The following is a 27,188-nucleotide window of genomic DNA, read 5'->3' as shown; positions in this document are numbered from 1 at the left end:
AGCAAGTATTTGTTGGCATTTACAATAGTGTCTGAGTTTGGTAACTGTATATGGGATGGATCCAAAGGTGGGGAAGTCTATTGGTGGCCTTTCCTTCAGGCTCTGATCCACTCTTTGTTTCTGTATCTCCTCCCATGAGTATTTTGTTCCCACTTCTAAGAAGGACCAAAAAGTCTCACCACTTTGGTCTTCCTTCTTCTTGAGCTTCATGTGGTCTGAGATTTGTATTTTGGGTATTCCCAGTCTGTTGGTTGCAGTTTTGTCCTATTAACACTATCCTTTGCCTTATAAATGCTTTGAAATATTATGAGGTCCTATTTTTCAATTCTTGATCTTAATGCATAAGACATTGGTGTTCTGTTCAGGAAATTTTCCCCTGGGCCCATCTGCTCTAAGCTTGTCACCACTTTCTTTTCTATTAGTTTCAGTGTATCTGGTTTTACATGGAGGTCTTTGAACCACTTGGACTTGAGCTTTGTACAAGGACATAAGAAAGAATCAATTTGCATTCTTCTACATCTAACCATCAGTATGTGGGTTCATTTCTGGGTCTTCAGTTCTGATACAATGATCTACCTTCCTCTCTCTGTACCAATACCATGCAGTCTTTATCACTAATGAAATGTAATACAGCTTGAAGCCAGAAATGGTGATTATGCTAGTTCTTTTATTGTTGAGAATAGTTTTCACCCTCCTCAGTTTGTTATTATTCCAGATGAATTTGCCAAGTGCTCTTTCTAACTCTGTGAAGAATTGAGTGGGAATTTTGATGGGGATTGCATTGAATTTGTAGATTGCTTTTAGCAAGATGACCCTTTTTACTCTGTTATTCCTGTCAATCCACAAGCATTGGATTCTTTCCATCTTCTGAGACCTTCTGTTTCTTTTTTCAGAGACTTGAAGGTTGTCATATAGATCTTTCACTTGCTTCATTATAGTCATACTAATTATTTGTGACTATTGTGAAGGGTATCATTTTCTTAGTTTCTTTTTTACCCTGTTTATCTCTTTAATAGAGGAAGAACACCCATTTGTTTGAATTAATTTTAAATCCAGTCACTTGTCTAAAGTTGTTCGGAGTTCTCTGGTAGAATTTTAGTGGTCACTTATGTATATTATTGTATTATTTCAAATAGTGGTGTTTTGACTTCTTCCATGTATCCCTTTGAGCTTCTTTTGTCTTATAATTGCTCTGTCTAGGATTTTGAGTACTACATTGACTAGGTAGAGAGAGATCAGGCAGCCTTTTTTAGTCACTGATTATAGTGGAATTGCTTCAAGTTTCTGTCCATTTATTTAGGTGTTGGCTGCTCGTTTGCTGTATATTACTTTTACTATATTTAGGTATGGACCTTGAATTCCTGATCTTTCCAAAACTTTTAGCATGAAGGGGTGTTGAATTTTGTCAAATGCTTTTTTAGTGTCTCGTGAAATGATCATGTGTATTGTTTTTCCTTTGAGTTTGTTTTTTATACTGGATTACATTGATGGATTTTTATATATTCAACCACACCTGCATCACTAGGATGAAGCCTACTTGATCATGATGGATGATCATCTTGATGTTTTCTTGGATTCTGTTTTATTAAGTATTTTGGCATCAATATTTATAAGAGAAATTGTTCTGAAGTTTTCTTTGTTGAATCTTTGTCTGGTTTAGGTAAAAGCATAATTGTTGCTTCATAGATCAAATTGGATACTTTTCCTTCTGTTTCTATTTTGTGGGATAGTTTGAAGAGTATTGGTATTAGGTCTTCTTTGAAGGTGTGATAGAACTGTGTGCTAAACCCATCTGGTTCTGAGCTTTTTTTGGTTGGGAAACTATTAATGACTGCTTCTCTTTCTTTAGGTGTTATGGGACTGTGTAGATGGCTTATTTTTGGTACCTAGAATCTGTCTACATAATTGTTCATTTTATCCAGATTTTTGAGTTTTGTTGAGTATAGGCTTTTGTAGTAGGATTTGATGATTCTTTTTTTTTTTTTTTTGGATTTCTGTTATAGCTCCCCTTTCAATTATGATTTTGTTAATTTGGTTACTCTCTTTGTGACCTCTGGTTAGTCTGACTAATGGTTTATCTATATTTTTTAATTTCTCAAAGAACCAGTTCTTGGTTTGGTTGATTCTTTGTATAGTTCTTTTGTTTCTACTTGGTTGATTTCAACCCTGAATTTGTTTATTCCCTGCACTCTACTCATCTTTGATGTATTTACTTCTTTATGTGCTAGAGCTTTCATATGTGCTGTCAAGCTGCTAGTGTATGTTCTCTTCAGTTTCTTTTGGAGGCATTCTGAGCTACAAGTTTGCCTTGTAGCACTACTTTCATTGTTTCCCATAATTTTGAATATGTTGTGGCTTCATTTTCATTGAATTCTATAATGTCTTTAATTTCATTATTTTTCTTTGACCAAGTTATCATTGAGTAGAGCATTGTTCAGCTTACACATGCATGTGGCAGATAACTGTGTTTAGAGAGCCCATGAGATTACTCTCACAGCGTATACCATGGAAACACCACATACAAAAGAAACCTAAGTTAACACAGGAGTTTAATGGATGCAAAGCTTCTGAATATACTAGGTTACATTTCCAGGTAGAGTAAGTAAACTTCATGTCTGTAGTGATGATGCAAGATACCATGATGGCCTCTTATTTGGTTAACAACACTCAGAAAAGAAATAAGGATTTTTTTTTAAAAAAAATATAGATAGCTTTAAGAAAGCATCAACTAATTATTAGGCAGTGTTTTAGTCAATTTTAGACACTTTTATTATGATCTTGACTAGCATTATTCCTGAAATATTAACTAAGGGACAACCCAGATTACATAGACTCATGGCTACATGTTGAGAAATTGTCTTGATTACTTATTAGTATTGGAAGACCCACTGTTAGCAGTACCATGGCTTCTTAGGGGCTCTGGGAGCTCAACGATACCAAAGAGGTTCATGGTTCAACCATGCGCTCAAATTTGGCCAGTTACACATAGGTAGCAGATGTACAGTCCCGTCTTCCAGTGGGTCTCCCAGCAACTAGAGTAGGGGCTGTTCCTCTCTGTGATGCTTTATCTGACGTCAAATGGAGAGGAAGTGACTAGTCCTTCAGAGACTTGATTTCCCAAGGTAGGAGGAAGGAAATATTAGGAGGAAGAGAGTCCTAAGTTATATGGTGTTTCTGGGCAAAGGAGAAAACCTGGTTACTGGTTACTGAGGGAGATGATAATTGTTATGTTCTTGTCTTGCACAGCAGGGTCACTATTTCCCCAAATACTTTGTTCTTTACTATATCCATAATAAATTATTTGTAACTTTACTAAAAATATATAAAGAAAACTAACATCTTGTAATCATCCCAGACATTCTCCATTAAAATGTAGTTTGTGTGTGTGTGTGTCTGTGTGTGTGTGTGTGTGTGTGTGTGTGTGTGAGAGAGAGAGAGAGAGAGAGAGAGAGAGAGAGAGAGAGAGAGAGAGAGAGAGAGAACACATGCATTGATATGCAATGAAGTGCAGATAGTGACCAAAGGAAAATTTCAAGTAGTTGTTTACTTTTTTACCTTGAGACAGAGTCTCTTCTGATTTAGGTGCTTAGTGTTACTACAGACTAGCTGGCTGGTAAGATTCTGCACTTTTTCCTGGCCTTGTCTACCATCTATTCATAGCTGAGGAGGGAACAGAAATGTAGGCTAGGTCATTTGCTTTTTTTTATTGCTGTTTTTGTAAGGTTCTAGGAGCCTTTATGTCTAGTGTTCTGTCCACTAGCATCTCCTTGCCTTACACAAAGTAATACACAAAGTTCTCATCACTTAATACATTCTTTGCAACCAATTGTAATTCTTGTACTTTATGATCAAAACTGCATTGTTTATAATGACCATGTTAACAGTTTCATTATATTGAGTCTTGTTTATCAAATCTATAGGGCCTTTTTTAATATTTCAATATTTTATCTCTAAAGATAACTGTCCTAGAACCCTGTATATATAAGCTCTTTGTTAATGTGGATTTTAACATTAGGTTTCACTTTGGGTGAGCAAGTCCACATCATTCCTTAGCAGTTATATGGCTTTATCCTCTCTGTGGATGTGCTACAGATAAACATACATATGTTGATTTTTTTCTTCTTTTCTCTCTTTTCTCTGTAAATTACTGTTTTGTTTAGTATTAACAAGTTTTAAGGAAGAAATGAAAATGGCTTTGTAAAGTAAGTCCTTAAGAGGCAAGCAATTACAGGTATTTTACATAGGCTAATCCTATTAAATGAGTATTCAAGTGTCATCTGCAATTACTAAAGCCACTTGGTTCACACTTAAAATTAAGTCTACAGAAGCCAGAAGCTTATTCTCTTACATTCCTACTTCTTTGGAGCTTGTGACTAGGAGTTGATTTTTATTTCTTCCCTCATAAAGCTCAGTTTTGGAGGAATTCCAGTACCAACCAAACCTGGGACCTTTTTAAAGAAAAACTTCCATGGCTGTATTGAAAACCTTTACTACAATGGAGTGAACATAATTGACTTGGCTAAAAGACGCAAACATCAGATCTACTCAGTGGTAAGTCTCGGTCTTTATTAACCAGTGGTTTGTGGACTTTAGGTACATCTTGCTTCTGGTAATCTACCTCTTCACACTGTGTGTTTCTTTTGCATTGAGAATTTTTACTAGCTGAGGTTGGGTATGTAGTTCAGTTGGAAGAGTGTTTGCCTAGCATGCTTCCCTGCTACAGCATAAAAACAGGTGTGTCAGTTAATTTTCTAACTGGCCTGAAAAGAAAGCAATTTAAAATAATAAGGCTTTATTCTGTCTCATGAGAGAATTCATCTCATCATGCTAGAAGATATGGAAGCAGAAGTAGTAATATACCATCTGTAATTAAAAGGCAGAGTTGACTGGACTTGTGGGCAGGCTTCAAAAGTTCCAGGACATCTGCCTGTAACCTACCTACAGCAAACTAGACCCCTTAAGGGTTTTACAACCTTTCCAAATAGGGATTCCTCCTAGATACTAAGCATTCATATATAAGTGTCTATGAAGAATGTTTCATACTCAAACCAGACTTTACTTGGTTCTGCACATCTGTAATCCCAGCATGTAAGATGTGAAAGTAGGCAGATAAAATTTTTAAGTCATGCTCCATTACATAACAAATCTGAGAAAATCCATTGCTATATTAGGCCCTACTTCAAAAATTAAAAATTAAATAAAACGATTCTCATTGTCTAGTCAACTTTATAGACCAATAGAGTCAGCTAAAAAAGAATAACTACAAAATATTTCATTGCTAAAGTCAAGAAAAAACATCCAGAGAATGATATTTTCTTTGAAATCTATTTAGGCTAATACAATAATTCTTTACAGTTTCAATGAATACAGACATTCAATGAAAACACAGACCCTGTTGAATTCCATAGCTGGGACATTATATTTCTACTTACTGGTTTTCTTAAGCAGGACCTTTTTAATGCTCCTGCAATCATAATGTCTTAGGGGTTCCTTGAGGATCATTCATAATCATATTGGATTAAAGTCATCTCTGATTCACTAACATCTATTTTCCCTAATGCATATTGAGTTTTTTAATTGAATATCATCTTCATTTGCATTGCCAATTAGTAAAACCTTTCCTGATTCCCCACTCCCCAAAGACCCCCAACCCCTTCTCCCACTCCCTGCCTCCACATATATGCCCCACCACCCAACACACTCCTACCTCCCCCCTTCTCAGTTTCCCTTTGTTGGGGCCTCTATTGAGCCTTTATCTGAATAAGGACCATTCCTCCCACTCATGACCAACAAGGCCTTCTTCTGCCACATTTTTGGCTTGAACCCTGTGTACCCCTTGGTTAATGGTTCAGTCCCTGGGAGTTTGGGGGCATCTGGGTGGCCAAGTCATTGTTCTTTTCATGGGACTGTAAATTTCATCAGCTCCTCTAGACCACCCTCCAGCTCCACGCTTGGGGACCCCACGACCAATCCAATAGTCAGTTGCTAGTTTCTGACTCTATATTTGTAAGGCTCTGGCAGGGCCCCTCCAAGACAAACATGGCGTGCTCCTTTTGGTATTCCCTTCTTGTAGTGTCGAGGTTTGGTTACTGTTTGTAGGATGAATTCCCAAGTAGGGCAGTCTCTGGGTGGCCTTTACTTCAATCTCTGCTCCACACATTGTCTCCCTTATTGCTCCTGTAAGTATTATGTTCCCTTTCTCAGAGGAACCAAAGCACTCTCACTTCTTCTTGAGCTTCCTGTGCTGGGTGAATTGTAACTTTTTTATTTTGATCTTTTGGGCTAGCATCTGCTTATTAGTGAATGCATACCATGTGCATTCTTTTGTGATTGGGTTACCTCACTCAGGATGACACTTTTAGTTCTATCCCTTTGCCTAAGAATTTCATGAATTCATTATTTTAATAGCTGAATAGTACTCCATTGTGTATATATACGGCATTTTCTGTATCCATTCCTCCATTCAGGGACATCTGGGTTCTTTCCAGCTCCTGGCTATTATAAATAAGGTTGCTATGAACATAGTGGAACATGTGTCCTTATTACATGTAGGAGCACCTCTCCAGAGAATCAAATAACCCTATTAAAAAATCAGGTACCAAGCTAAACAAGTAATTCTCAACTGAGGAAAATCAAATGCCTCTAAGGCACCCAAAGAAATGTTCAGCACCTTTAGTTATCAAGGAAATGCAAATCAAAACAACACTGAGATTCCACCTTACACCAGTCAGAATGGCTAAGATGAAAAACTCAGGGGACAGCAGATGCTGGAGAGGATGTGGGGAAAAAGGAACACTTCTCCATTGTTGGTGGTATTCCAAGCTGGTAAAACCACTCTGAAAATCAGTTTGGTGATTCCTCCGAAAATTAGACATAGTACTACTTGTGGACCCAGCTATACCATTCCTGGGCAAAATATCCAAAAGCTGCTCCTACATGTAATAAGGGCACACGTTCCACAATGTTCATTGCATATTGAATTTTATAAGGAGTCTTTACAAAAATTATTCTTGATTTTTCCCACCTACCTCCAATTGCTCACACATCTGCCTGCATTCCCTTTCAAATTTACAGCCTCTCTTATTATTATTAAAGATGCGTGCGTGCGTGTGCACACACACACACACACACACACACACACACAAACCTACTGAGTCCATTTATTGTTACTCATATACATATCTTCTTCAGGCTGACTGCTTGAGATTGGACAACCTATGAAGGGGCTTGTTCCTGCAGAAAACCCTTAATATCCATTAGTTTACTGTAGCTTATCTAATGAGATTTCCCCAGTCCACTATGTTATGTCAATTATTGTTGGCAGGCTTAGGCAGCTGTATTATGGAGAAGGTTAGATGCATCTTCCTTTACTTATGTAGAAGACAACAATTATGCATCAGCTGTTCATATATATATATATATATATATATATATATATATATATATATATATATGGAATATGGATGGGGACCCAATAATAATAGGTATAATTACCAGTATAATTAAGGATTTGTATATTTCTTCTAGCTGTTGTTGTCAAGTTTTTTTGGTGAGACCACTTGTTGAGTTCTGTTTAGTACTATTTGTTCAGGGTACAGGAGCCTGTTTGTCATTTAGTAGTATTTTCCTTCTCTGGTAGTAACTTTACTCTGAAGTGTACTATAACTGACAGCAATATTGACATATGAGCTCTCTTCTTGTTTTGTTTTATTTTTTATTTTAATTTTTTTTCAGATTTTGTTAGTTTGTTGGTTGGTTTTGAGACAGGGTCTCACTGGCTGTTCTGAAATATGCTCTGTTGACCGGGAGGGGGTTGAACTCAGTGATCTGCTTTCTCTGCTATCCAAGTGCTGAGATTAAAGAGGTGTGCCACCACTGCCAGCACACTCTTTTCATTATTTGTATTTTATAGGGTTTTTCCCATTGTTTTTCTTTTACATTGTCTGTATCACTGCTTTTTATTGAAATTAGTTGGGTTGTAAATATTAATTATAATTCAAAACTATTTAGTATACTTGAGCCATTTATATTTAATGTAATTGTTGGCATATGGGAGGTTAAATATTTATTTATAGTTCTGCTTATTCTGTTATTTTATTTTTCTTGCCTTCTATTTATTCTTCTATTTTAATTCTTCCCTTTTATTTATAAAATAATATGTGTGTTGAGTGAATTTTACAATTTCATTTTGGTATGTCCGTGTATCTCTCTAAAGCTTTTGTCTCTGCTTTCTCAGCTCTTAAAGTATATTTTTATTCTTTACTTTAAAGTAATTTTTTATTTTTAAAATGTGCTGTGTCTCCTTTTTCCTTTATTCTCTTAAATTTCATTTTATTTCCCTTCACTTTTGGATACCGTTTTTAGCTATGTTTTTCATACTATGCCACACTCTTTTATCTTTATCTTTTTTCTCCTGAGAGTATTATGATTGATTTTCATGATACAAAATGTGAGTCATCTGTTCTTTTTACTATCACATGGAAATGTTGACTCTCTTTTCTGTGGTCTCAGAACAAATACATTTTACAAGATTGTTTTGTTTCCTTCTGTGAAAGCTCTGTTATATCAAGGTTTGTTTTGATAAAGTTTAAGTATAGTGTAACATGGATGGGCTTTTTAGGCACTTCTGTTTAGGTTTTCTCAGTTCCTTTAATGTAGACAACCATCAACTGTCTCCTTTGCATTCAAGTAGAAGTTATAAAACAAGAATTATGTTTTTTTATTTGTTTTTCTAGGAAACTGATGTTTTAGTCATTATGTTATATAAATCATATTTAAATATATCATTTACATTGTATTCCTTTGATTCACAATAAATGGGGTATGGAGAGGTTTAGCCTCAATAGATAGAAATTCATATTTCCTTGCATTTATCAAAACTGGGAGGTGAAATGCTACTTGCTACTGCCAGACAAGTGGGAGTTCCACATCCTCTAAGGAGTTTGGTTTATGATTATCTGGCTTGGATGAGTATATAAAGCTCATTGCTGCCCTCTTTGTAGCCCCCAGAGACCTTCAGTGGAGGCTCAGGGCAGCCCATTTTACTAACCAACTCTACAGTGAGTCCTCACTTTCCACAAAGCCATATTGGCACTACCTCTGAAGTGAGAGGACAGCTCCTTCATTTCTTCTTAGTGAGCTATATGCCTAAGATCTTCATTGAGTATTTATGGATAACTCAAGAAAAAAACATGGTAGCGTCCATAAAGGAGCAAATTCTTTAATCCTTGGACTCCAATTTTCTTTCATTTTTTTCCGGCATCTTTCCCTAATTGTAGTTGCCTTAAGGAATGCAAACAAAACCTTGGTTAACTTTAATGTAGCAAGGCTGATTGGAAATAGCTTCACAGTTATTTTACTTTGATAGGCACTTGTCTGAAAATAGTTTTGTGTTATGCTGTCTGCTTTGACATCCTATGACTGAGTGAACAATATTTCCAGTAATGAACAAAACATAATTCTCTTTACAAAATGATTATTCAACTGCCTGGGTAAATTATAGTATTTTAATAGCCTAGTAGGTTCTTCTGCTTCAGGAACATAACCTATAGTAGGTATTTTATGTTTAGGGTTTTCATGTTACTGCATCACTTAAAAAGTACTACTAGATTATAATATATACATCAGACACATTTGAAGAAACTCATAACTAGACAAAGAATGTCAGCTTGTTAAGAGTTTTATATCATGTTTCTGACTCCCTTAATTTGGAGGATTTGTGATGATGCTAACATAGTAGTTTTTGACTAATTCTGGGATAATAAAACTTGCTCATACGAGATCACACTTAACATCCCTGAAAATGTTTCCACCTACTCATGAGAACTTGGGTTAGCAAATTTGATTTGGGTAATCATTGGCCTTCCAGTTATACTACTAATTTCTAACACAGGGATGACTCTGGTGATTTGAAGACGAGTAGTCTGTCTATAGGACCATATATTTGAATTCTTGATCTCTGGTTGGTGGAATTTTTGGAAAAGGGTTAGGATTTCTGGCCTTGTTGGAGAAAGTGTGTCACTGAGATCAGGCTTTAATATTTCAAAAGCTTTATGCCATTCTAATATAGTCTCTCTGTCTCATGGCTGTGGATCAAGATGTGATCAGTCAGCTGTTCTTGTACTCTGATATCTATCCATACTGAATCTGAGACAAGGAGAATTTAGCTATGCCTTATTTAGACACATATGGGTTCTTTATGGCTGTATCCAAAAAGGGATACCATTCTAGATAATATCATTTGTTATAAATTGAAAAGAAAGAACAGGGTCTTAGAAAAAGCTAAGACAAACTTATCCATTCAGAATTAGCATTATTAGGTAAAGAAGCCTCACTCTGTAAACAGCCATGATCAACCCTGAAAAGGGAGAGAATTAGAAATAAACTCTTCTGGTGCATGTAGCATGGGGAGGGCACTATGAAGAGAGAGAGACTTCTTCTTTGATCCTGAGGTTGGCAGCCACTTTTTGTAGGTGAGGGTATGAAGGAAAAAGCCTTTCAGCTACCTGAAAAAGACTTCAGACTCTTTTAGGCCTTCACAACAGTGCATGCACTCTCATGCATATATGCCTTTATGTGTATTGTCATGTGTGTGTGTCTGTTTGTGTAGCTATGTTTTTTGTATATCTTTGTGTGTGTGTATGTATGTGTGTGTGTGTGTGTGTGTGTGTGTGTGTGTTTAGCTGTATGTATGTGTGATTAAGTAATCTAGAATAGCCTTGTGGTGTAGCCTACAAGCCTGAAGTCATAGTTCACTGTTGCCTTGTTCCTGGTCTGCTGGGTGAAGCATGAAGCTGGGCCTCCTTTTTTGGGCCTGCCAACTGTCATGGCAGACTCCAATCAGTTTTATTCTTAACTTATTGATTGCTGGCAATGAAGTGGTTAGAGAATAGTTGTCTGCGATTATTAATAATGAGATATGTTATACTCGGTCATTAAATAATCAGAATAACTGAAAGTGAGATGTGATAGAATGAGAAAAGACAATGTGGGTTTCTTGGTGTCAGTAACCTCTAAATTATTTCCTTTGTTGGTGAATCCTCAATCAAAATGCTAATAAGTGTGTTGCAATCTTTATACTAACTACTGCTTGCCTGTAATTTATGGATTATGTGCGTAAATTATAAATTACGACTCAAGGCTCAAGGAAATTCTGGCATTTCTCTACCTCACAGAACACAAGCCTTTCTTCAAAACAGGCTGCATTCAGGTGGCATCCCCCTTGAAATCCATCATCTCTTCCTCATAAGACCTTCATATTCCCTGGAGATTTAGATGCTGTTCCATGGGGCTAATTCAATTTAGTCTTTATAGCTCTATTTGATTACAGGACAATTTTCCACATTTCAGAATACAGTAAAACTAACAGCTTAAAGTAGACATAAAAAATGCCTAGCTATTCTTCCTCACATATACTACCCTGCATTAGTACAGTTCCATATAATAAATAATCAGAAATAAAATGGCCCATCAAATAATGTGCGTGGCAGGTTTAATTTTGATTATTATACACATACTATAGGAAGCATGACTTCCTATAGTATGATTAATTTTAATCCTATGCACTATAAAGAATGATATGTTTGTGGCCTTTGTTAGTGTACATCTTTTTCTTTGACATCGGAGAGAGAAATGATTGTTTGGTCATTGGCTGAAGACCCACTCTCTTCATGTACAAGCTTCAAAATATTTTTTAATATCAGAGTTCAGATGTATAAAAATAGTAAAGTCAATAAATGTTATGACTTTCCAAAACAGGGATTATCTCCAGAACCCACAAAAGAAAAACAATGAACAAACAAGAAAATAAATCCAAAAACAGCTATAAACAAAACAGCCAAAAGAAAATGGCATGAACTTGTTATTCTTAGAGCTCACTAACCAACTAGTCTAGACTGGTGGGTGGGTTTCAGGAAATTGAGAGAATCTGGATCTGTCTCTCTGTCTCTGTCTCTGTATCTCTGCCTCTGTATCTCTCTTTCTCAGCTAGTCCCTGAGGAATAACACTAATTTGTGCTTTGGCCTATAAATATGAGAATACACATTGTCATGCAGTTGCATATAAAACAGTTTGCTTTTCTTCGATCAAAAAGGAAAAAAAAAATGACAAATAGCTAAAACAAGCCTGCAAGTTATAGAATTAGTTATGAAGCCCATTGACCCAGTCAAATTATTTTTATGTGGCTCTGTCGAGATAAGTGAAACCAAGGCACTTCATGAGAAGAGGCCTAGACAAAACATACAATAGCGATCTCATCTATGTGGCTAATATTCAAGAAGAATCACAAAACAGTGTACTTTTCATATTCTAGATGAGGCCTGTTGATCTCCTCAATGAAAGGTCTCATAAATAAGTCTTCTGACACTCTAGTGAAAAGTTTAGAGGTTCCACAAAAGGCTGTGTTTTATAACCTTGGGCATGAATCACATAATGGAGTTCTATAGTTAAAAGAGAGAAATGCAGTACCTCATTTCAAGTGTCAATGTGCATGTGAAATTCATTAGCATGCATAGTACAATTCATAATTAACAGTGTTTACCTTGAGTACTATGCATCCTAGGATTTTGAGTAAAACATCTAGCTACCTACTCAGATGAAATTACATGTGAGCCAGTATTAACCTGCAGAGTTGAGGAATATGGTCACATATATTATCCATGCATTTGAGTGCTTCTGAATTGTAATTTGTCCCTAAAATGTGTGAATCATCATATAACTTGAAACAGCCATATTATTCTAATCCTATCTATCTCTTTCAATTTGGAGAAATGTATCAGTCTGATCTTTACTTGATTGAATGATTGATTTTTTTTTAACATGACTTTTGGGAATAGGAACTTACAAGACATTTTCTTGTGGAATTGAGTAAACTAGAAATATAAATGAGCAGGCATTAGGCATTTTTGAAGTGTGTCAGTACTTGCCGTGCCTATGTTGGAATGGAACTTAATATTGTGTAGTTATGTATTTCTGGTATCTCTGCCCTCAAGAAAAACTATCATTAAGAGATAAGTGTACAAATGTATGAGAACTTGAAGAATTTTCATGTGTTTTACACAGAGACAATCATTGACACCCAGACTCACAGACAGACAGACAGACACATAAACACCACACACACACACACACACACACACACACACACACAGGACATATATATCCTAGAGACAATACCCATTCCATTACATTCTTTTTATTTTGTTTTATTTTTATGCTTTTTGTTTTTTGTTTCTGTTTTGTTTTGTTTTGTTTTAAGACAGGGTTTCTCTGAGTAGCCATGGCGGTCCTGGAACTTGGATTAAAGGCATACTCTACCACTGCCCGGCCATTCCCTTACATTCTTATGACCCAGGCATTCATCAAAGTTGCTCAGAAACAAATTCCTTCTGTCCAGTGAAGCCTATATTCTCTTTAGTTTGTACACATGTTCTTGTTTCATCTCTATGAGTGTGAGCTATGATACATGATATTTTCCCTTGATGATGGCTTTCTTCCTCTGCCATTTAATCAGTCTGACATTCATGCCACCTGCCTCTCTGCTATGTGTTTCTTGGACCCTGTAAAAAATGATTTCTAAGCTGTTTATTTCCTTCCTTTCTTTGGGAAATTGACATGAAATAGTTCAAGGTCAGATGAAGAATAATATTGCTGAATGTTAAATAATAATAATAAAATAAGTGAATATCCATTATCTTAATTCATTTGGTCAGCTGGAATGAAATTCTATAAATCAGGAGGTCAAGGTCAGATGAAGAATAATATTGCTGAATGTTAAATAATAATAATACAATAAGTGAACATCCATTATCTTAATTCATTTGGTCAGCTGGAATAAAATTCTATAAATCAAGAGGCCTAAAGACAACTGTAATTTATTTCTGATAGTTTTGTAGGATGGGAGCTGGGATCCCAGAGACCAGCATGTTAGATGTTGAGGGGATCAACTTCTAGAATGACAACATTCTACTTCTAACTAGGTCATTATAGGATCAAAATTCTAATTAGGATTTAGGCACTTCCTGAAAGGCCTTCCTCTTGAAACCATCACCTTAGTGTTTCAAGAGTATTTGCAATCAGATTCAGGATGCTGGTAGTCTTAAAAGCCATGTATGACTGATTAAATGACATATATTCTCAATCAGCCAATTAAGTTCAATAAATAAATTAAAACAAATAATAGAATAAAAGGAAAGGATGGAAATTTATTCAATATGACCATATGATGACCAAAGTAGACCAGTTTTCTTTAAGTCCTCTTTGGAGATCCTAACATGGGTTTTTCATATAAAGAGAGAGCAAAAGATATATATATATATATATATATATATATATATATATATATATATATATATATATATATATATAATTATACCTAGGTGGTCCTGATAGAGGTATGGTCCTGCCTATCACTGACCTACCATCATCTGTGTTCCAACCTTTCCCATGGAGGTGTCTAATAATTTGTCAACACAATATGAGATCTATTTTTAGGAGACTGTTTCCTCTTCTGACTGTAGCCACATGTCTGTATTTTCCTTATTCCAGCATTAAAGTATTGTTTTAAGAATATCTTTAATTTAAAATGTTTCTGCAAGGCAGTGGTGGTGCATGCCTTTAATCCCAGCACTTGGAAGGCAGAGGCAGGCAGATTTCTGAGTTTGAGGCCAGCCTGGTCTATAGAGTGAGTTCCAGGACAGGCAGAAATACACAGAGAAACCTTGTCTCAAAAAACAAACAAAAAACAAAAAACAAACAAAAATGTTTTAAATAATGTCACCATTTTCATTAAAAGTTTTAAGTGTTTAAATATTACTTAAACATTACATTAGTTCACCTTCACTGAATGTCCATTGTCTAAAGTTTCTGTTGTTTAGGTGTTTACAACCAAAAGAAAAGTCAATAGAATTACCATTTAAAATTATTTAAAATAATTTTCTGAAATTTAAACAGTTGAATGAAAATGAAAATTATTGGTTCATAGACATTGTTTTATTGTTTTGATGTGGTGTTTTGAAATAAAATCTTGCTAGGTAGGCCAAACTGGCCTAAAATTTCCAGCCTCAGTTTCCAAAGGATAGTATTAAATAAAGATGTTTTAAAGTTTTCACAAACTGGCATTAGTATTGTTTAAGACTGAATTAAATTCCATAACCAAGCAACAGAGTATAGAAAAACCTTTATAGTTTGCCATATTATAGGGTACTCCTGCTCATTTTATTAAGGGGGTAGAGATAAGGCAGGAATTACAGTGCATGTACTTAGGAAGGCAAAGGGATAAGGAGTTCAATGACCATTCACTACATAGTGAGCAAGAATATGACCATACAACTGGGGCGTTACAAATGCCTATTGAAAAGAAAGAGAAAAAGGAAAATTAAGAGGGACAGCATAAGGAAAAATAGAGAAATGGAATTAGAGTAGACAATGGAGTAGGAATCAGCTCCGATTTTTATACATTTTCTCTTAAATAACAGAGCACATTCCTCCTTCATTCTTCTCCCTGAAGCAATGACAGACATGGCCTTTTCATTCGTAGACATGGATTTCAGGGAGCTAGCTTATAGAGGAGGCTGGTTGGGATGCCACTGCCAGAGAGACAGAAAAGAGGGGGGGGGGAGGCTGATGGACCTGAGCACAGATTGATGCATCTGTCCCTGACATATCTGAGTAAGGTAAGCTGAGAGAATCCATTGTCATCTGCTCTTTGTATGAAAGGATAGTTCATAGTCAGGGCTAGGGAATACAAGTGGTGTGCAGTAGGAGACTGTCATTCGTGGCTTATTTATTTGTTTTGGGAAAGCACAATACCACTAGTGCTTATTCATTTTTATTACACATTATGTTTTCCTGAAATCCTTAATTACTTTCACATACAAATTCAGGAATAAAGAAACATTCACTAAGAACATGCACCAGCCAATACAACACTTGACAAATTTACAAATAATAGTACTCAGCTTTGTATTAAAGATCAATGAGGCATTTCAAAATTAGCCCCTGTGTTTACTTAATTATTTTAGAAATCTCCTCTGAGCAGATTTTGGGAGGGAAGAAGAAGGAGCAGAATCTTGGCCTCTGTAAAGATTAAGGTGGTAAGGAAAATGTAGGTTGTCTAGCCCACCTCATTCCACTCACATACCTCCATTTTCTGATGCCTAGTTGCCAGGCCCATGTTTCTGACTGAAGCAGAAAGCTGAAAATCCTCCCTGAAGACTAAGTGCTTCCCAAAAAATACATCTCATTTTTTCTCATAACTCTGGTACTCCTCTTATGTGAGTTGAAATTTATAGTCTGGGCTTTAAAGCACTCGTCTTGCCCCAAAAAATTTCCAGGCAGAGAAAAAGGTCTTCTAAGCAGGGGTGTTGCAAGAACAAATCCTAAGATGGGAACAGAAGCTACATTTATTAGGACTGATGAGATGCTTGGTGGCTATAAGGACTGGGTACAAAGGCTAACATCCCGACTGGGATCTGTGGGATCCACACAGTAGAATGATAGAACTGACACCTGTGTGCTTACTCTGACCCCTTCCACATGTGTGCTCCCCGTGGCAAATAAATAACTGTGATGATACTAAAAACCAAGAAATTCATTAGAAAAAAAAAACAATTTGACTTCTAGGACAAAGGATAGTATACAGAGAGCGAAGTAGCAGGAGTTGTATACCCCCAGTTGCCTGTTCTGTAGTCTCACGTTCTGACATACCCAAGAACAGGTAGTTAAAGTAAAGATGCAATAGATAAGTGACAAAGTCCTTCTCTATAGAATATATTACCCATATCTTTCTGAGGAATCTCACCCCAGTAGACAGAAAAACAGCTGGGGCTAGGAGATAGTTACGATGGTGAAGTAAGTGACTTGTAAGGACCTGAATTTGATATCCAACGACTGTAAACCAGCACTCTGGGAGGCAGAGGCAGACAAGTTTCTGAGTTCTAGGCCAGCCTGGTCTACAGAGTGAGTTCCAGGAGAGCCAGGCCTACTCAGAGAAACCCTGTCTTGAAAAAAAAAAAACCCAAAAAAAAGGAAAAAAAGGAAAAAAAATCAACACAAATCACTAATATTGAAGAAACTAACTCTCAAATATAGGCCTAAAATTAGGGGAACATGAAATTATCTAACTTTGTCACTACAAATATGTGATTAAGCAATAAAGAAATTGTAGTTGCTCCCATTTATAAGCACCCATAATTTAACCCATTAAGATAACTACTTAGTTAAAATGACCATACCCTTTGAAGGCATGCTTCTTTAAACAAAAAGCCCAAATGGCTCACTTGTCTACGTGATTTCTGAGTTTGCAATTCTCATGACAGTCTACTCAGATTTCAAATAATGATTTTTATCCATGGCTCTCCTTCCTCCTTCTCCTCTGCTATCTTGTTATTCCTGAAAAGTTCTGTTCATATTTTCTGTAGAAGTGCAGCACCTCATGCCTTCCTGTTTGTCTTCTCAGAGGATTACATTTTCCATCCTTCTCATGCTCAGTTCTCTTCTAGTTTTTCCCCAGGTAATGCAAGAGGTTTTAAAGTTTGCTCTTGTCTTCTAAAAAATGAAGTTTGTTAAAATGTTTTCCCTTTTGTATGTTTTATAATAATAGAATCTATTAGCTCAATAATTATCATTAAATCAATAGTAGTTTAAACTTCAAGTTTAAGCTACTTCAGGAACATGGAGATGGCTCAGAGGTAAAGTTCTTGCTCTACTAGCTTGGAAAACAAATTCAAATCCCTAAAACTCAACCGTATAAATCTTGATGGGTGAGCATCCATGTGTAGTCCCAGTGTTCCTTAGGAGAGGTTTGTAGCAGCTAAGCTTGTGAACCCAGTAGTGAGCACAAAAAGAAACTGTCCTCTAACTTCAATATGCACAATGATGTGCACATATAAGTACTTACAAAACATATATGTACACACATGCACATATTATATATACATATAACACACACATGCACACATACACACTCACAAACTCACACATATATACACAAACGCACACACACACACACACACACACACACACACACAGATAGAAAAAAGTTACAAATTACTTGAGCCAACACAGAAGTAAACCATGGCTGAATAAACTAATACTGCTCTCCATAAGCCACATTTAATGTTGGTGACAAAAGTCTTCTCACTCTTTTTCATTATGGAAGTTGGACGCCCTTTAAAACACATCATTTATTTACATGACATGTTCTACACCATGAATGCTTATATATATATAATATGGAGAAAGAACCATTTTATGATTTATGCTCTGATTTTCATTAATCTTAGCAAACATCCTGGTGGATGAAAGATTAGAAAGCCTCAGAAGAAAACTTCTAATTTTCTAGACAGGTTTTGCAAATAGTTCTAATGGTCTACAAACTTCAAGAAAAAAAAATATATTGTCTTTTTGTAAAATTTATTCTTTAATCTTCTTTTACAGTCTATCATTTATCCTGGTCCACCCTCCAACTGTTCCACATCAAACACCTCCTCCCTCCCTGTCTCCAAGAGGATGTCCCCACTCCTCCCCCACTCCACCAAACTTCCGCAGTCCATGGGGCCCCAAGTTTCTCTAGGGTTAGGTGCATCTTTTCAGACTGATTCCAGAACCATCAATCCTCTGCTGTATATGTGTTGTGGGCCTGTACTGGCTGGTTTTGTGTGTCAACTTGTCACGGGCTGGAGTTATCACAGAGAAAGGAGCTTCAGTTGGGGAACTGCCTCCATGAGATCCAGCTGTGGGGCCTTTCATCAATTAGTAATGGAAGTGGGGCTTTTGGGTGGTACCATCTCTGGGCTAGTAGTCTTGTGTTTTGTAAGAAAGCAGGCTGAGCAAGCCAGAGGAAGCAAACCAGTAAGAAACAACCCTCCATGGGTGCTGCATCAGTTCCTGCTTACTGGCCTGCTTGAGTTCCAGACATGATTTCCTTTAGTGATGAACAGCAATGTGGAAATGTAAGCTGAATAAACCATTTCCTCCCCAACTTGTTTCTTGGTCTTCATATTTGTGGAGTAATACAAATCCTGACTAATACAGGGCCTCATATCAGCTGGTGTGTCCTGCATGGTTCATGGCTCAGTTTCTGAGAGGTCCCAGGGGTATAGGCTATTTGAAACTTTTGGTCTTCTAATAAGGTCACCCTCCTCCTGAGCAACTACTTTTCCCTAATTCAACCACAGGAGTTACTAGTTACTGTCCATTGGTTAGGTGTAGCTGTCCATTGGCCATGGATAAACAGGGTTACCTGAAAGGGGGGGGGGGCTGGAAATAAAAAAAAAGACATGGTGCTAGAGTAGGATGAAGACAAGACAAAGGTTCTGATCAAGGCTCAAAGTTTAATATTCAGCACTGTGTTTATATTGGGGGAGTCTACAGAACCATCCTTTGTTTAAACTGGATTATGTGGCAAAACAAACTCAGCAGGCAGGGTAGTATATTCCTAAAAGATCCTGTGGGAAATTGCAAATACTTCACTCCACCTAGGTCTTAAAACCATTGGGGCAAGCACTCAGGGTCTCTCAGGCACACTGGCCTACTCAAGGCAGGGGAAGGGTATATCTTTTTATATTTTCGTTTCTTTTATTCTTTTAATTAGAAATTTTCTTTATTTACATTTCAAATGTTATATCCTTTCCAAGTTTTCCCTCCGAAAACCCCTTATTAATTTGCCGGTCCCCTTGCTCACTAACCAAACCAATCCCTTTCCCTTGACTTTGTATTCCCCTACATTGGGGCAATGAACCTTCACAGTCTAAGTGCTTCTCCTCTTATTGATGGCTGACCAAATCATCTTTTGCTACCCATGCAGCTGGAGCCATGGGTCACTCCATCTGTACTCTTTGGTTGGTGGTTAAGACCCTGGGAGCTCTGGGGTTACTGGTTCGCTCATGTTGTTGCTTTCCAGAAATATCACTATTTCATACAGTAAATTAGCACATCACATATACATACAAAAGCTTGCTTAACTCTTCCCATGATTTCATATGTAATTTTATTTATAATAATAATGTCTTGTAACAATAACTATTTTAATGATCATTCCCAATGATAACAAATTGGATTCCTGGTATATTTTTTAAAATGTGTTGAAAATATAGAAAATGCTAACTATGTAAATGAATATTACCATGACTTTGTCATCCAGAGAAAATTGTCTTTGGGATAATGCATCTAGTTCTTACGCCTATTTACTAATACCAATCAGTAATGACAGGTTCACATGCACAATCTGTATTCAGAACATTCAACATGATATTATATTCTCATGCTTTCCAGAAATATCACTATTTCATACAGTAAATTAGCACATCACATGTACATACAAAAGCTTGCTTAACTCTTCCCATGATTTCATATGTAGTTTTATTTATAATAATAATGTCTTGTAACAATAACTATTTTAATGATCATTCTTAATTGTTTTAACCTCCCCAGTCACCTACCTTCCATCAAAGGTAGTAGAAAAGAAAAAATACAGGGAAAGTGGGACTGTTTATGAATGGTTCTTTGGAGCAACTCCCATCTATGTTGTCTGGGAATTGGTATTTCAGTTCACAGGTTAGGCAGCAGCATCTTGACCCACTTGCAAACATTTCATGGACATATCAGGAATCCAATTTGTTACCATTGGGATAGCCAACATGAATCAACACTACCTAGCAGAGACAGCCTGGTCTCAGTGCACATGAGTCAGCAGGAAGAACCAGGAAGAAAGCTAGAAGTTCTCTGCTGTGCCTCTCTCAGGAAAGTGAAAATCTGCAAAGATGGGAGACCAACATGCACTTTAAACATGGATCTATTATCAACCAAAGCGGCTCTACTGTCCACAGAGTCCTAATTACACAAATCAAATATTGAAACATTGAGATTTAGGACAACTTGCTTCGAGATTGTGTCACTTCTTCTACTAGGTGACATATGAGAATAGAACTCATATGCACATCTGCACACACACACACACACATAACACACACACACACACACACACACACACACAAGAAATTAAGATGAAAGGCAGTATGTAGTTTCTGTGAGGCTCTGATATCTGTGGGTGGTAGAGCTAACAGTCCAGAGGAATAGGCCAATAAAAAAGGGTCACTGTGTCTACTTATGCACATTACACGTTGCTGGAGCTCTCACACACACTATCACAGATTATTTTCCTCTTGATGTCCCTTAAGGTCTCAAGAGCCTGACCTGTATCATGAAATGCCTCCTTTGAAAGAAACAAAGCATTGACATCCATTGTATCTTGGTGCCAAACATTCTGGTGGATTTTGGCTGTTTTATGTTTTGTTTTGTTTTGGTTTTTTGTTTTTCCTCATATTGTACTGGGCACCTTTTTGGTTTATGTTTCATTTTTTTGATTGTTCATACAAATCCTGTTCCTCACTCAATTCCTTCTTAATTGTCTAGAATGCTCAATTTAAAAGAAACTTCCTGAAGACATGTTTTGTTGTCACAGTAATATACATTTCACCCTCATGACTTATTCCAAATAGTGATGGCATAATCTCTGACCCTCATTCAGGTGGGAAATGTCTAAGAATGATTTCCTCCAGTATTCTGGTCTTAGCCAGACCACCAAGACTTACCTGACATTAGCAATATACAGATCATCTGTTTGAATAGATAAATGAATTCATGAAGAAGCCTATTATGCTCCCCAGCATGAAAAAATGTCTTAATTTGATTTAGCATCTTCCCTGAATTTGTAATCAAGAAGTACAGATGCAGTCATTCCCTACATTTGCTAGTGGGATATTCATCATGCTTGTTTGTTTTTAGATAAATCAAATAAGAAATTACCATGCTTGTTTGGGCCAAAAACAAAAACAAAAACAAAAAATACATCAAGAACTAGCTTTGAAATATTGACAAATTATAGTGAATCAGGATTATTTTTCCCAAAACATAATCCACACATCAAATGAGGTACAAGAAGAAAGGAGGTGTGGCCCCTGGTTCTGGAAAGACTTAGTGAAACAGTATTCGGCAAAACCAGAATGGGGAAGTGGGAAGGGGTGGGTGGGAGGACAGGGGAAGAGAAGGGGGCTTACGGGACTTTCGGGGAGCGGGGGGCTAGAAAAGGGGAAATCATTTGAAATGTAAATAAATTATATCAAATTAAAAAAAAAAGAACGTTAAAAAAAAGATTATTTTTCCTTAGTTTATATAGTGCTTGATTGACTTTGCTTGATGTGTCATAATTGAACCTCAAACTTGTGATGCTGGGTTTACTTTTAACCCTGCAACATGTTGTAGTGGTTGAATGATGTTTAGAAACACAACAAACATCTGCAATGAACATTTTTTTCTAGATAAAAATTAAGCACAGAGATGGAATAGCCACTCTAGCAAAATTTAAAAAACTTCAAGCTCAATCTGCTATATTTTCTTGGATGGGTAGGCAGGTCTTACAAATTAGTGTCAAGGGCTCAGAGATGGCTCAGCAGTAAAGAGCTATAGTTGCTCTTGCAGAGGACCCAGGTTTGTTTACTGGAAGCTTCATCAAGTGGTTAACAACAACATGTTACTTTAGCTTGAAGTCATCCAGTGCCAAGTCTCCATGAGTTTCTGCATTCATGTGTTTATACATACATATACAGAGGTAAAAAAAATGTTAATGAAAGTGTGTAAGCCACACTTATCACCTCCCAAAAGAGCCAAAAATGAGGGAAAGGTTGCCTCGAGATTTGGGATGTTTCAAGGAGAGAAAACTACAAATTTATTCTCCATGTGTCTGCCCAGATGTATCATCTGCCTTAGTAACTAGTCTACATATAGGCAACTCTAGGTCATTCTGTTTTTATGCTGAACCTTTTGAAAATAGTAATCAAATTCATTATCCCTTTTGTGTGTTGTTAGATGACTCAAGTCCAGTCTAGAGATTTATTGATAATGAAACTGGAATATTGCCATTCCAGTTGCTCAATGGAATAATTGTTATGGACGTATTTCTGATTTCCAGTGCACCTGACAAAGTTTGCTGCCTCTTATGTCTTATGCCAGAGTACTAGGCCAGTGATTCATGATGAGAAAGAAAGTAGAATGGGATGGTAAACTCAGCGTAATTGAAGTATGGAACCTTGTGAATCTAAAAGACTTATATAACTTTATAGAATATTTATTTAATTTTATCTCCTACATATTTATATAACCTAGGTTTATCTTGCATATCCTCTGTAGACAGTGTATTGTAGTCTCAATCTCTGCCAATTGGCTTATTTTATATCCTATTTTTGATGTTTCCTTCAACAGTTTCTACACACTTGCCATGAAGTGGAGCCACGAACAAACAATCTAATGAAGAATGACTAAAGATTGTTGATGTGACTTTCACTAACTTTTATTCATAGTTTATGTTAAGGACATAATTTTTATTGGATATTTTATGTATTCACATTTTAAATGTTATCCCCATTCCCCTTTTCTCCACCAGATTGCCCCTTTTCCATGCCCCTTCTCCCTGCTTCTATGAGGATGCTCCCCTCCCACTCACCCACTCCCAATTCACCGCCCTGGCATTCTCCTACACTGAAGAATCTAGCCTTCATAGGACCAAAGGCTCCTATTGATGCCAGATAAGGCCATATTCTCCTACACTTGCATATGGAGCCATGTGTAGTCTTTGGTTAGTGGTTTAGTTCCTGGGAACTCTGGGGGAGCTGGTTGGTTGACATTGTTGTTCTTCTTAAGGGGTTGAAACCCCCATCAGTTCCTTAAGTCCTTTCTTTTACTCCTCCATGGGGACCCAGTGCTAAGTCCAATGGTTCATTGCAAGTATCCTCCTCTGTATTTATCAGACTCTGAAACATCGACATATTAGTCTTCCTACTTAAGCCTTATATGGTCTATGAATTGAATCTTATGTATTCCAAGTTTGGGGGATAATATTCACTTACCAGTGAGTGTATACGATGTGTGTTCTTTTGTGACTGGGCTACCTCACTCGGGATATTTTTTTAGTTTCATCCATTTGCCTAAAATTTCATGAATTCATTCATTTTTATTGATGAATAGTACTCCATTGTGTACATGTACCATATTTTTTGTATCCACTCCGCTGTTGGACTTCTGTGTTCATTCCAGCTTCTGGCTATTACAAATGAAGTCACTAGGAACATAATGGAGCATGTATCCTTGTTAAATGTTGGAGCATCATTTGGGTATATGCCCAGGAGTAGTATAGTTGGGTCCTCAGGTTGTGCTATCCAATTTACTGAGTATTCATCACAATGATTTTCAGAGGGATTGTACTATCTTGCAATCCCACCAGCAATGGAGCAGTATTCCTCTTTCTTCATATCCTTGCCAGCATATGCTGTCGCCTGAGAATTTGATCTTAGTCATTCTGAATGCTGTGAGGTAGAATCCCAGGGAAATGCAAATCAAATCAACCTTGAGATTCCACCTCACACCATTTATTCATATCCTAGAAATACAGTCAAGATGAACAGCCAGCTACCACTTGACTGAAGATACACAGAATCTAGGTTGGTTTTTTTTTTAATTTTTTTTATTCGATATATTTTTTATTTACATTTCAAATGATTTCCCCTTTTCTAGCCCCGCACTCCCCAAAAGTCCCGTAAGCCCTCTTCTCTCCCCCTTTCCTCCCACCCTCCCCTTCCCACTTCCCCGTTCTGGTTTTGCCGAATACTGCTTCACTGAGTCTTTCCAGAACAAGGGGCCACTCCTCCTTTCTTCTTGTACCTCATTTGATGTGTGGATTATGTTTTGGGTATTCCAGTTTTCTAGGTTAGTATCCACTTATTAGTGAGTGCATACCGTGATTCACCTTTTGAGTCTGAGTTACCTCACTTAGTATGATGTTCTCTAGCTCCATCCATTTGCCTAAGAATTTCATGAATTCATAGTTTCTAATGGCTGAATAGTACTCCATTGTATGATATATCACATTTTTTTGCATCTTTAGGTGCTTCTCAGTCATTTGTGATCCCTCAGTTGAGAATTTTCTGTTTAGCTCTCTACTGCATTTTTAGAAAGGGGTTATTTGGTTCTCTGGAGTCTAACTTTTTGAGTTCTTTGTATGTATTGTATATTATCCCTCTATTGGATGGAAGTTTGTTAAAGATCTTTTCTCAGTCTGACAGTTGCAGTGATATCCTATTGAAAGTGCCCTTTGCCTTATGCAAGCTTTGCAGTTTTATGACGTTCTATTTGTTAATTGTTGATTTTAGAGTATAAGTCATTGGTGTTCTGTACAGGAACTTTTCCCTTCTGACCATGTGCTCAAAGCTCTTTCCCACATTCTCCTCTATAAGTTTCAGTGTATCTAATTTTAAGTGGAGGTTCTTGATCCACTTGGACTTGAGCATTGAACAAGGAGATAAGAATGGATCAATGTGCATTCTTCTACATGCTGACCACCAGTTGAACCAGCACCATTTGTTAAAAAATAGTGCTGTCTTTTTTTTCACTGAATGGTTTTAGTTCCTTTGTCAAAAAAACAAAGATCAAGTAACCACAGGTGTGTGGGTTCATTTCTAGGTCTTTATTTTATTCCGTTGATCTACCTGCCTGTCACTGTACCAATACCTCAGATTTTTTATAGTGTTTGCTCTGTAGTACAGCTTGAGGTCAGGGATGGTGATTTTGCTAGAAGTTCTTTTATTGCTGAGATAGTTTTATCTTTTTTTTTTTTTTGGTTATTCCAGGCGAATTTGAAAATTGCTCTTTCTAGCTCTATGAAGAATTGAATTGGAATTTTGATGGTGATTGCATTGAATCTGTAGATTGCTTTCAGGAAGTTTGCCATTTTTACTATATTAATCATGCCAATCCATGAGTATGGGAGATCTTTCCATCTTCTGAGATCTTCTTAGATTTCTTTCTTCAGAGTCTTCTGAAGTTTCTGTCATAGAGATCATTCACTTCTTTACCAAGAGTCACAGCAAGATATTTTATCTTAGTTGTGAGTATTGTGAAGGGAGTTGTTTCTCTAATTTCTTTCTCAATCTTTTTGTCCTTTAAGCAGCCTTTGGCCACTAATTTTTTTGAGTTAATTTTATATCCAGCCACTTTGTTGAAATTGTTTATCAGGTTTAGAAGGTGTGTGGTGAAATTTTTAGGGTCACTTAAGTATTCTATCATATCTGCAATAGTAATATTTTGACTTCTTCCTTTCTAATTTGTATCCCTCTGACCTCCTTTTCTTGTCTAATGCTCTGGCTAGGACTTAAGAGAACTATAATGAACATGAAAGGAGAGAGTGGACAGCTTTGTCTAGTCCCTGATGTTAGTGGGATTGCTTCAAGTTTCTCTCCATTTAGCTTAATGTTGGCTACTAGTTTGCTGTATATTGCTTTTACTATATTTAGGTATGGTCCTTAAATTCCTAATCTTCCCAAGACTTTTATCATGAACACATATTGGACTTTGTCAAATGCTTTCTCCGCATCTAATGAAATGATAATTTTTTTCCTTTGAGTTTGTTTATATAGCGTATTATGTTGATGGATTTCTTTATATTGAACCATCCCTGCATCCATGGGATGAAGCCTACTTGATCATGATCTATGATTGTTATGCTGTATTCTTGGATTTGGTTTGTAAAAATTTTATTGAGTATTTTTGCATTGATATTCATAAGGGAAATTGTTCTGAAGTTCTTTATTTATTGGGTCTTGGTGTAGTGGTCTTTGACACTGAAGTACATTTCCGGGATGCAGCAAAATGTTGGGTCCTGTTTATATATCCAGTCTGTTGTTCTCTATTTTTTTCATTTGAAATGTGAGTCCATCAATGATAAGAATTATTAAGGAATAGTGATTGCCAGATTTTGCTATTTTTGTTGTTAAGGGTGGAATTATATTTGTGTGGCTATCTTCTTTTGGGTTTGTTTAAAGTAGATTACTTTCTTGCTTTTTTAGGGCATAGTTTCCCTGCTTGTTTTGGAGTTTTCCATTTACTATCCTTTGTAGGGCTGGATTTGTGGAAAGATGTTGTATAAATTTAGTTTATTCATGGGATATCTTGTTTTTTCCATCTATAGTAATTGAGACTTCTGTTGGATATAGTAGTCTGGTCTTGCACTTGTGTTCTCTTAGGGTCTGTATGAGATCTTATCAGGATCTTCTGGATTTATAGTCTCTGTGGAGAAGTCTGACACAATTCTGATATGTCTATATTTATATGTTACTTGACCTTTTTCTCTTACTGTTTTTAA

General features: G+C 36.6%; 1 protein-coding gene across 3 annotated transcripts in view; it reads left to right on the top strand.

The window, feature by feature from the left end:
* The window catches only part of LOC127697757 (contactin-associated protein like 5-3), an 826,357-nt gene that overhangs the window by 318,558 nt on the left and 480,611 nt on the right, over positions 1-27,188 (top strand). For 2 of the 3 annotated variants that reach the window (XM_052201048.1, XM_052201047.1), the window contains exon 7: positions 4,408-4,548. In XM_052201048.1, coding sequence (XP_052057008.1) covers positions 4,408-4,548 — 141 coding nt within the window. Of the gene's footprint in view, positions 1-4,407; positions 4,552-27,188 lie in introns of all 3 variants that reach the window. The other variant, XM_052201046.1, reaches the window with a different exon arrangement.

This window comes from Apodemus sylvaticus, chromosome 12, assembly GCF_947179515.1.
Source record: "Apodemus sylvaticus chromosome 12, mApoSyl1.1, whole genome shotgun sequence".
Classification (NCBI taxonomy): Eukaryota; Metazoa; Chordata; class Mammalia; order Rodentia; family Muridae; genus Apodemus; species Apodemus sylvaticus.
This window is presented reverse-complemented; position numbering and strand designations above follow the sequence as displayed.